The sequence below is a fragment of the Eumetopias jubatus genome, unplaced genomic scaffold, assembly GCF_037043125.1.
Source record: "Eumetopias jubatus isolate StellerSeaLion01/CBP00866 unplaced genomic scaffold, mEumJub1_p1.0 scaffold_2, whole genome shotgun sequence".
NCBI classification, from domain to species: Eukaryota; Metazoa; Chordata; class Mammalia; order Carnivora; family Otariidae; genus Eumetopias; species Eumetopias jubatus.
In genome coordinates, this window is record NW_028274808.1 from 139,706,411 (window position 1) to 139,718,798 (window position 12,388).

The window sequence follows — 12,388 nt, forward strand, 5'->3', positions numbered from 1 at the left end:
AGCTGCTCTCAGCAAGTGACTGAACATTGAAGGGGTACTGGAGCTGGACCATTTCTGCCCAGTGTAGGACTTCTCCAAAGGGCAATCTTTGCTCAGGAGCTCCCCACTGGCCTGCCACAGCTTTCTCAGAGCTGCACTGTAGACGGAAGCGCTTCCTATCCAAGGCACTTCCTTCCCTCTCTCCTTTCATGTGTGACAGACCCGAATTGCCATCTGAAGCTCCACCCAACCTCCCCGGCTCTGTCTCCTCTTTATCCTTCATAAGAGTTCCCCCAAGAAATCTCTTGTGTACCTCATTCCATCTTGCCATCTTCTTTTTGGGTGCCCATACCTCTTCCACGGAAGAGAAAGTCTCCCCCAACTCTGATAAGGAGGTAGAATACAGCTTATACCTCAGACCTAGACTCCTTCCTTCCCCTCCTTCCTGTCAACACATGTGTTGAGTACCTACTTCATTTCAGGTTTTCCTCTTGGAACAGAAGATACAGACCAAGACTGATGAGGTTCCCTGCTATGATGGAGATTTGCCTTTTAATTGAATGGACAAATATACAAACAACAACAACAACAACAACAAACCCCAAGATAATTTTAGATGGGAACAGGTGTAATTAAGAAAATAAAACTGAGTGAATCGATAGAAAATATATGGAGGGAAAACACTCCAGATGGAAAAACATCATGTAGAAAGACCTCAAGGTAGGAATAAGCTTAGAACGTTCAAGCAGCAGAGAGAAGGCCAGTGTAGCTACAGCATTCAATCGGGGGGACAGGGAGGAGAGGGCATGGTAGACAGTTTTATGGTACTTTATCAACTTGGCCAGGCTACAGTCCTCAGTTACTCAATCAAACACAGATCTAGGTGTTGCTGTGAAGGTATTTTGTAGACGTAACTAAAGTCCATTAGTGAGTGTCTTTAAGCAAGGGAGATTATCCCAGATATTTTAGGTGGGCCCAGTTTAGTCAGTTGAAAGGCCTTAAGAGCAGAGCTGAGGCTTCTCTGAAGAAGAAATACCACCTGTGGGCAGCAGCTCCAGCTTTGCTGAGAGTTCCAGCTTCCCCTTCCTAACAGTCTGCCCTACAGATTTTGGATTTGCCTAGTCAGATCCATAATTATGTAACCAAGCCCTTGCAATAAATCTCACAATATATATATATCTCCCACCTACTGCTTCTGCTTCTCTGGGAAACCCTGACTGATACAGATAGAATTTTTAAAAAGTCACAGAGACGGACAGGATCCAGACTGTGATGGGTGATAAAGGTCATGGTAAGAAGCATGGATTTTAAGTATTCAAGGCCACTGGAGATTTATGCAGGTGAATAGTATAATTCTAAAAATAACTGTATAAACATAATTTTGGCTACTCTGTGGTGAATGGATTCCAGGTGGGCAAAAACAGAGGCAAGGGACCAAGTAGGAAGGTATTAATATGGTCCAGTCAAGAGATGGTGGTGGTTGAACTAGAATGGTAGCAATGGATTTTGAGAGACACGCACACATTTCTGACAGACTTGCAGACAGATTTGGGAATAGAGCAAATGGACTTGCCGATGGATTTTGGGAGCTCTGAAGAGTGAGGGAAAGCAAGGGATCAAAGATAATCCTAGGTTTCTGACCTAAGCAATGGGGTTGATGATGGTGCCATCTACTCTCAATGACAACAAAGTGGAGAATTTGACTCTTTGGGTCAAAAACCAAGGAAATGAAATTACGATATGATGCTATTCTTTCAGCCCAGGTTCACTGGGCTCAAGGTTCTGCAACTGTTCCCCATTTCAGGACTGTTCTACCACTTGGATAGTGCAGCATCAAAATGACACCCAAATCTGTCCTATTTACACCCATCTCTCAAGTGTGCGCTGGAAGTAAGTCATTATTCTTGATGACACAGTTAAATCTCAAGCCCAAATTGGGCTCATACCTTCATGGATTTCTTCAGCTGCTTTGCGTCAAACACAGCCGGAGGAGTCACAAGGGCCACCATGAGTTGCTTAAAGTGGCCAGAGAGATCGCCCTTCAAGTCATCTTTCAGTTCCTAAAATAAAACACCCCAAAGAGGAAAGCATGAAATACTTTTCCTTTCTCTTTCTATAAAGTCACATCCTGAAAGATAAACAAAGGTATCAATTCAGACAAAAATATGCCAATTCACAGGGAATAAACAGAAATGGTGAACTATTTCTAAGGATAGCACGCTGCATTTTGTGACTGCTTCCAAGATGTTCTGTTTTATAGGTTTTCTGAACGAAAGCCAATGGAGGGGGTTACATAAGTGCCACAGATAGGAACCGTGTATCAAAATGCATTTCCTAGGCTCCAGATGCTCCCAATATTTGGGTTGGGGGTAGAAGAAGAGGAAGGAGAGCCCTTTAATTCACACCCAGCGTCACCAGTAGGTGCTTCTCAGTGACTGCCAAAGAGCGCGGGAGAGAAAAGGGAAGGAGAGACAGGGGCTGGTCACCTGCCTCTGCTGAGCGCGGAACCACGAGGCATCAAAGCAGTTTTCTGGCAACAACAGCGGGTAAGACCCTACATGTAACGAGCCGGTATTACTTATTATTGTCCTTTGGCACTGTTTTCACACATTACGTAAGTACAGTCCAACTCATCTGCTTGAAGGCAGGTCGTATGGTTTTTATTTCTAATACTGAAATGAGTGTTAGTGAATTATTATTATTATTTTTAAAGATTTTGTTTATTTTTTGACAGAGAGAGACACAGCGAGAGAGGGAACACGGGCAGGGGGAGTGGGAGAGGGAGAGAAGCAGGCTTCCCGCCGAGCAGGGAGCCCAATGCGGGGCTCGATCCCAGGACCCTGGGACCATGACCCGAGCCGAAGGCAGACGCTTAACCGACTGAGCCACCCAGGCGCCCCGAATTATTATTTTTCTTGCTCTTGATTATTTTCAGCTCTGAGACAGAGGCTGGCAGCCTCCCAGACCACTCTGACAATGTGGACACATACCAACATCTACCAGGCCACCAGGGGGCCCAGGGGGGCGGCAGACTAAACAAATGGGATGGAGCCAAGTGTCACTAGTTCTGCCTTAATCAGCACAGGGTGTTTCCTCTCTAAATGCTAAGCTTTACTACCATCTGTCCTCAACCCAGGACTTTCCAACTGAACCTCACTTCACATGTTCTCAATCCATCCCACTGTGAGAAACGGTGTCCCCCTTCACCTTGTCCTTCCTCCATAGTCCGGAAATCCTGAAAGGCCAATGGATCATTCATGTTCCCTATACATGAGCACTTTGCCTTGTCAAGAAGCTTGGCAATTAATTTAATGCGACAGGTGTTTCCTGGGTACCTGCTCTGTGCTAGGCATTTAAAGGTGAGTTAGACACAATCTTTATTCCTTGGAGATTATGCCCTAAGAGGAAAACCAGAAATATTCAAAGATAAAATGTCAATATAATATGTTAAGTATCTGATAAAGTGTGAAGGTTAAATATTAAGAAGGGTGTCTTAATGGGGTCTGGGGGCTTGGAGGACACTGTCAGGAGGTGATGCCTGAGCTGCCTTTGGATGGTCTCTACACCCTCTCAGTTCTCACCTGGTCTCAACAGCCTGACTGCTGTTACCACTCTTTCCCCTCCACAGTTTGTGAGCCACAGAAGTTTAAACAGTCTTTTGCAAATATAAAGTAGCTTCTAGTATTCCCTTGCTTACAGACTTCCAGTGATTCTCTATTGTTCTTAGAATAAAACCTAAACCTCTGTACCAAGACCCCAAGGCCCAGCATATTCTAACCCCCTCTCCAACATCATCTCTTCCATCTGCTCCCCTTATTCTCCATACTCCTGCCATATTAGAAGTCTTTCTGTTTCTTAAATACTCCCAGCTTGTTTTTGCTTCAGGGCTTTTGCGTGTGCTGTGACTTCTGTCTGAAATGTTCTTCCCCAGATCAAGTAAGGCAGAATCCTTAGTACTGTTTGGTTTTAGTTGAGAGTAAGGCAACCCCCCTCACTGATATGTCTTTACCACCCTATTTCAAGGAGCCATTCAGCAGCTACTCTCTGCCATATCACCCCATTTTAATTCTTTCATAACATTTACTAATATCTAAATATTTTATTTAGTTCTTATCTTCCTAATAAAATGGTAGCTCCATGATAAAAAGAAGGATCTGCTTTTTAGACCAGTGAATCTCCAATGTCTAGGATATCTCCTGACATGGAGTAATACCCCATTCCTGACACAGAGTAGTTTATTATTGAACAAATACACCATGTGGAAAAAAACCACAAAATGTTCTTGTATAGTTCCTGTATAGCTTCTGCTACTTAGTAAGTTTTCATGTGCTGAATGAATTAAATCTACAATTACAAAGATATTTTAGAGTTGGAAGAGAAATTAAAGATGATCTGAGACAGGATCTATCAGTTAATTGGTCAGATAATTCTTTGTTGTGTGGGCCATCTTCTGCATTGCAAGATCTTTAGCAGCATTCCTGACCTCCACCCACCAGATTCCAGAAACATCCCTCTCTCTCCCTCCAGATGTGAAAATCAAAATGTCTCAAGACGTTGCCAGATATCCAAATCATTCCTCATTTAAAGCCATTGGTCGGTCTCTCTTTAAAACAATCCTCCTTATCCAACAGGTAAAAAAATGAAGGCCCCGAAAGATCAAATAACATGAGCAAGGCCGTTCAGCCTGTTAAGGGCAAACCAGGACTCACACGCCAGGCTGTTGACTAGATACACAGGGTACTTTCTGTTACACTAGGCCTGAAACAAAAGATCTTTGGTGTAATCATGGGGGAGCATCTCTGATCCATAGTGATTAACTCTTTACTGGCTGTTACGTTAATCAAATTGTACCTTTCCATATGCTGCTTGATATTCCTGAACAATCAGCTGGCGTTGTGCATTCGTCCTTTCAGTCAGAATGCTGATGAGCGTTTTCTCGTCTGTTCCTAAATGAAACGAAAATAATTTTACTCACCATCAACCCAAAGATGCTTAATATCTGTCATGAACAAAAGAAAAAAATGATTAATGGTTTGAAACAAATGCAGACAGGAAGGCATTTTGGTTTTTAACTTCCAGGTTCTTACCAGGTTGGAATCTCCATTTCTTTGCCAGGCTTTTGGAAAAGAAAATTAACTTTGGAGAGTTTGGGGGGGGAGGGGAATAATCATTGTCCAAATATTCCTCTCTGTATATCAGACAGAGGGAGTAGTGCAAGGAATATGCTGCTTTTGAGCTGGGTTTTTTTCACCCTTATGAGTTTCAGTTACTGTCTTATCACCTTTTATCTCTCTATTGCCATACTTGATATCAAATTATTTTTTCTCTAGAAAAAAGGAACTGACATGTATTGAGAACCTGCCATATTCTAGGCCCCTTTTAGTCATTGTCATAGTTAATATTCACAGAAACTGTGGGCACTGGGTATGATTAAGCTGTTCCAAAGGTGAAAACACTAATATTTAGATAAGTTATCTCATGTGCCAAAGTCATGCAGCTTTTAAGTGGTGTAGCAAGAACGTGAACCCAAATCTGTGACTCTAAAACATTTATTTCCCTCTCTGATCCGTACCTCTTTCAGGCATCCCAGACCATATACTTAAGCACCTCTTCTAAGTAAAGGGCTGATGCTGGCCTGCTTAAGAATGCCCTCAAGGTCCCAATTTTCTTGGTAATTATAGTATGAAGCTAGAGTGGGAAGCTGTGTCTGCCTCCTTTGCAGCAGAGGACTCCCCCTGGTTGGGGAACTGTGAGTTGGCTTGTGAGCCTTGGGCCTGCGTGATTAGAATGGCTCAACTTCTGTGTGTTGAGTGACCCCCATACACCTTGGCTACACATGCCAGTGGCCATGGTACACGCTCTACATCAGGGATGGGGCAAAATAAACTGAGAACTTGGTTAGCTGCTGGGCCTCCCAGTGAAGGGTACTGCTCCCCCGTAATGCTGGTCTTGCATTCTTCTAGTAAACACAGAACTAGATCAAAGCCCAGCTGTGTCGCATGAGTCCAATGATCGATTTGAACCTCTAATGGCATCTGTGTTGGTGCAAGACTAAACACCTCCAAGTGCACAAGCAGTATCTCAAACTCAGATGATCCAGGTGGAATTCATTCTCTTTCCTCTCTAACTCGTCTCTCATCCTATGTTCCCTCATCAATGACATCACTACGGATATAGTCATCAAACCAAAAATCCTGGCAGTCATCCTACACTCCTTTCTTTTCTTCACTCCCTACATTGTAGCAATCATCTGCCTCTCTTGAATTTGTCCTCTCCTCTGCCCCTGTGCACACAGCATACTATACCTAGAAACTTCAATAGCCTCCTGATTTGGCCCCCTTACAGTTCACACCAAGGATGATTGCCCCAGTAAATTCTTTAAAATGTGCCTGATCATGTCAATCCCTTGGGTGAAATCCTAATGGCTCTCTGTAACCTTCATGATGAAGCTCAAGCCCCTTAGCTCGTTACACCTGCTCAACAGGGCCTAGCTCCTGTCTCAAGTCTCTGTTGTAATTTTCTACCCCTTCTCAACATCTCTATGCCCTATGCCCCAAGACTCCAGATATAACCACTCCTGACAGTTCCGTGAAGTTTGTATGCTAGAAGGTTCTTTATCTCTTAGTTTTGCAAATGCTCAAGACCAGAAACTAGGGGCACCTGGGTGGCTCAGTGTCTGCCTATTATTAAGTGTCTGCCTTCATCTCAGGTCATGATCCCAGGGTCCTGGGATAGAGCCCTGTGTCGGGCTCCCTGCTCCATGGGAAGCCTGCTTCTCCCTCTCCCTCTCCCCCTGCTTGTGTTCCCTCTCTCACTGTGTCTCTCTCTGTCAAATAAATAAATAAAATCTAAAAAAAAAAAAAAAAAAAAGACCAGAAACTAAAACAAGCTGCCTTGTGGTTCAGAGACTGGATTTGACACATCTCTAATGCAAATACCATTATGACACCTGGTTCTGGACTAAGAACACATCAGTAATGGTCCTCACAAGCATCTCAAAGTAGGTCTGCAACCCAACATGCAAAAATTTGTGAAGAAACATAATGTTAAGAAAAAAAGACAAGCAATAGAATATAAGACTATTATTTCATTCAATTTGACATTAACCTCATGGAACAATCTACTCAACATGGAACCTAAATAGGGAAGGCATAGAGATAAATGAAGAAATACTTGTCATTTAAAAACAGAAAAAAAAAAAACCCAAATGACAGAAACAAGATAGTATTACAACTGATATAAAAATCCAAAGAGTATATTTCATGGAACTTGACAAACTGACCCTAATATTTGGCGGCGGGGGGGGGGGAGAGGGGGTAAAGGGTCAAAAAAAGCTCTTGCCTTACTAGACACTAATTATAAAATTAGAATAGTAATTATGACTATGTGATATGGAGCCAGGGATAGGCAAACAGACCAATGGAGCAGAAACAGAGAAACTTAGAAGACAATGCGGCATTACTAATCAGTGTGCAAAGGAGGTGTTCTTCAATAAATTGTACTGGGACAATCAACCAGCCACATGGGATAAAACAAAATTAGATACCTTTAAATAACTTACAAACATTAATTCCACATAGATTGAAAATCCCACAGTGAAAAATAAGATTGTAAAACTCTGGGGAGAAAATACAGGAGAATATCTTTATGAGCTCATTATAGAAAAGACATGTAGGAAAAATACTGGTAAACTTGATTTCCCTGAAATTTAAAATTTCTAGGCAATATAAGTTACTATAACCAATGTTAAAAGAAAACCACAGACTAGGAGAAGATATTTTCATGGATTGTAATTTTTTTTAAAATTTGTATCCAGAATTTATAAAAAACAATCTTGCCAATCATGAAGAAGACAATCCAACTGAAAAATGGATAAAGATAGGAAGACATAATTCATGGAAGAAGCAGATGAACAAGAAAGGAGACTCAGCCATATCAGTCATGGGGGATGGGGGGGAGTGAGGAAGCAAACATACATACAGGATAAGATTCAATTTTAGACCCACTCAATTAGGAAAACAGAAGAGTGTGACCCCAGCAAATACTGGGGAGAACATGGGGCAAGAGTTTCACAGATACCGAACTGCTGGTAGGAATGCTAATTTGCATATTCATTTTAGAGAGCAGTTTGGCAAAATTTCTTTTTTTTTTAAGATTATTATTTATTTATTGAGAGAGATAATGAGAGAGAGAAAGCATGAGAAGGGGGGAGAGTCAGAGGGAGAAGCAGACTCCCCGCTGAGCAGGGAGCCTGATGAAGGACTCGATCCCAGGACTCCAGGATCATGACCTGAGCCGAAGGCAGTTGCTTAACCAACTGAGCCACCCAGGTGCCCTGGCAAAATTTCTAGTTAATTTGAAGATGAACATCTTCAACCTCGAAATTCCATTTGCTATATTCTAGAGAAATGGAAGCAAATGTGCACAGACATAAGCAGGAATATTCAATGCAGCATTTTAATACTATAATAGAAAAGGATTATAGGCAATTTAAATGTTCCATCAATATCCCATCTTACAATATAATAATCCAATAGACTACTATGCAAGTAAAGTTAATGAACTAGAGCTAAACATATCAACATGGATAAATCTCAAAAACAAAATGTTAAGGGCTAAAAAGAAGTTGCAGGAGAATGTACATGCAATACACAGTATCATTCTAATTTATACTGTTTGAGACCATGCAAACTATATGTACATACACATATAGTTATGGAATTAAAAGTTTCATGGGAATAAACTCTACCTTAGGATCGTGTTTTGTCTCTAGGAAACAGGGTGGGAAAGAGATCCAGGAAGAATCAGCAGAAGGGTATCTGTAATGATTTATTATGATGATCACTGTTGGTAGCAATGATGGTGAGGTACTATTTCACAGTAAGTAAATATGGCAAATATTAAGATTTAATAAAATTGGGTACCCTATGCATTTTTTCCTCATTATTTCATAATTTTAATTTATTTTTTTTAGGGCAGGTCGGGGAGAGGCAGAAGGAGTGGGAGAGAGAGAATCTTAGGCAGGCTCCATGCCGGGTGTGGAGCCTGATGCAGGGCTTGATCTCACGACCCTGAGATCATGACCTGAGCCGAAATCAAGAGTTGGACACTTAACCGACTGAGCCACACAGGTGCCCTACTATTTCACAATTTTTTAAAAAGTCCCTTACAATTTCTCCAGTTGAGGAAGCCAACTTGGGCAAATTGAACCAATGCACTTTTAAATTGTAACTTTCCTGATTTGCTTCAATGTGAAGAGAGCAATTGCAGAACAGTACTCACCGATTCCTCTGATTGCCTTGCGAATCGCTTCAGCATCCACTGATGGGCTGAAGCCCGGATAATCGTGCATTGTCCCTCGGTGTCCAACCTGGAAGGAAATATCTGAAAGTGCCACTAGTTCAGAATGACCTCTTTATTTGCATTACATACATTCGCGCATGCACATTGGAAGCATAACAAACCCTTAATTGGCAACACTTTCCTTTCCCTTAAGGAGTGGTTCAGGAGACTCTCCTGTCTCCAGACATGTGAGCAATTGACATTTGCCACATATACAAAAAGGCCTCTCCTTTCTCCCCTTGTGTAAGAGATTAGAAATACAAATAGTTATTCTCTAGAGCAATAAATTGTGCCAATCCCAGTGACTCTGAAGAATATTTGCTTTCACAAACAATGCATCATGGAACACTACATCAAGAACTAATGATGTAATGCATGGTGATTAACATAACAATAAAAAAGAATATTTGCTTTATTATTTTATCTCATTTTAAAGATTTTATTTATTTGAGAGAGAGAGAGCACAAGTAGGGGGAACAGGAGAGGGAGAGGGAGAAGCAGACTCCCCGCTGAGCAGGGAGCCCGATGCGGGGCTTGATCCCAGGATCAAGCCGAAGGCAGACGCTTAATGACTGAGCCACCCAGGCTCCCCAGAATATTTGCTTTAAAGTGGCCTCTGCACGAAAACAATGAGAAAGTGAGAATTTCCTGTATCCTCTTTGTTTTCAAGTGATAACTCAAAGTTCTTCACCGCATCTCACACAGAAGTAACTGTGGTTTGCAGACTTTAAGATGCTTTAATTAATGCTGACCACTGTCCTTGGGGAAGCCTACACCAAAGGATCCACGAACGAAAACCCCATTAGGACTGCCTGTTCTCAAGCCTTGTTTAACAAATGTGTAGTTGCAGCTGATAAATTCCCTTCTGAAAGCTCCACTGACATGGATCTTTAGGAGCAACATGGAAATGAAAAATGCCCCGACAGTAATTTTAAACACACAAATTAGACACATGTCAGTAAGCTGGGAAAGACCATCTTACGGAAAGAATAAAATCTCTTAAAACTGTTTAAGAGACTACAGAACAGCCACAAAGATGCTGAGACAAATGCAAGGGAACATATATTTATATGGCATTTCCTCACTCTGAAGAAAAACATGTCTTTACAGTAATAGTGTTTTCTTTCTAAACTGATTTTCCTATCCTGTTGCTGAATAATATAGGCTCTGTTGTCTTGGGCTAATATGGCTTCATTTAGGCTCTCCTGAGGTTTTTAATATTTTCATGACAGGACATTATCGTGTCACATTAAAGTGAATGGAAAGTTAATGTTCTGGCCCAATAAAAAATGATAGGCTGCTGATTCAATAGATTAGGTTGAACAATTCACTTTAATACAACCAAACACTGTTTAATCTTAAAGCATCCAAAATAGTTTTCATTCTACAAGAGTGATTATAACAGGTTAGAAACTAGCTGTGAATGTGTCTGATCTAAAGGCACCGATTAGAAATCAGTCACTTCCACATAATCTTTGGAGAATCCTCCTTCTCTGAGGCTTAATAAATATTTTATGGGTTCCCAGAGTCAGCTGGCCTCATTTCAGTTCTACCCATCTAGGAACTTTTATGTTGATCTTATCTGTCCACCTTATGTGCCTGGCATTTTAGAAGAACCACCCCAATATTGGAGCATTTGAGTGCTTCATGGCCAGCGCTGTGTGAGACGCTTCAGATGCATCAATAGAGCCTGCATAACATCCCTGAGGAGTAAGAGTGACCCATTTCACTTAGAGGACACCAAGGTTTAAGAGGATTGGAGCATTTGCTCTCAAGCCCACAGAAACTAGGTCAGCAGTAGCATCTGAATTTGAACACAGTCATGACCATTCCAGCCCATTCCTAGTCTTTCTTGAAATATAGGGTCTTGTACCCAGGGTAATTCTTTCAAATGCATACGCCCAGGTCTTGCATTAGACATATTGAACATATTCTTCAGAAGTAAGGTACACTCTACATGCTGAAGAAGTTCCCTGGTGATTTTGCGTCACACAGGTATTTACATGGTTGCTTCTGAACCCAAGAAGACAGAATTGCAGTCAGATTCCAATGGCTCGTGAAAAGGGTTTCCATTCTAGCCGTGACCATTTCACTGCCCTCTACTACCTACACATCAAAATATGCTGAAATTCCAATGCGCACAATTAGAGAAGGTTGAAATTCCCAGTCTGTTATGTAATATGCCACCCAGCAAGAATTAAGTGCGGAGGAACTCCTTGTTTAATTAAAAGAAAAAAAGTTCCCCCCTCCCCGCCGCCGCCCAATGCCAGCTTGAAAAATGGCACGGAAAATCTGAAGCGGAATTTTGGTGAAAATTTTTAGACTGTTTCAGTTATTTAAATAAGCAGTCTAATTCAGTTGATAGATTCGGTTGCCCAGAACATTCAACAATAGTTACATGACCTATGAGAAAAATCTTATAGTAAAAGAAATTAATAGAATCTTTTAAATCAGCACATGCCAGGCAGTGAACAAAGTGCTTTACAGACAACTTATTTCAGTCTTACAATGACCTTAACAAAGTAGATTTTATTATTTCCATTAAAAAATGGAAGAAACTTGATTTCAGAGAAATTATTTGCTTACCATAACTCTGCTACTAAGGACAGCCCAAGGATGTGAACCCACCCATTGTGTCTAAAATGCCCTGTGCTCTCTACCACATCACAATACTTCACAGGATTCCATGCCAGTGGTTCTCCAAGTGAAGATACTGGATCAGCCAAAGCAGCATCACCTGGGAACTTGTTAGAGATGCAAATTCTCAGGTCCCACCCCGGTCTTACTGAGTCAAGAGCTGTGGGGCTAAGACTCAGGATCATCTCCAGATGATTCTAATGCATGCTCAAGTTTGAGAACCACTCTCTATTTCATTCTCAGCTGCCCAGAAAACCAAAGCAAAATGAGTAAACAAGTCACAGATTCTTTTATGGGAGGTGGAAGAAGAATTTGACGATGAGCTCATTGTTTCAGGAATGTTGGCATTTTTACAGACAAAACTATTTGCATGGCCTGCTTCATTGCAGGATTCCTTCCTTAACATTTAAACTACTAATCAGTGCTTGAC

At 41.5% G+C, this 12,388-nt stretch overlaps 1 protein-coding gene across 1 annotated transcript in view; it reads right to left on the minus strand.

Moving 5' to 3' along the window:
- The window catches only part of ANXA3 (annexin A3), a 47,837-nt gene that overhangs the window by 19,662 nt on the left and 15,787 nt on the right, over positions 1 to 12,388 (minus strand). Inside the window, exons 3-5 of the mRNA XM_028100677.2 lie at positions 9,262 to 9,349; positions 4,831 to 4,925; positions 1,926 to 2,039 (exon numbers count right to left, since the gene is read on the minus strand). Coding sequence (XP_027956478.1) covers positions 1,926 to 2,039; positions 4,831 to 4,925; positions 9,262 to 9,349 — 297 coding nt within the window. The remainder of the gene's footprint in view (positions 1 to 1,925; positions 2,040 to 4,830; positions 4,926 to 9,261; positions 9,350 to 12,388) is intronic.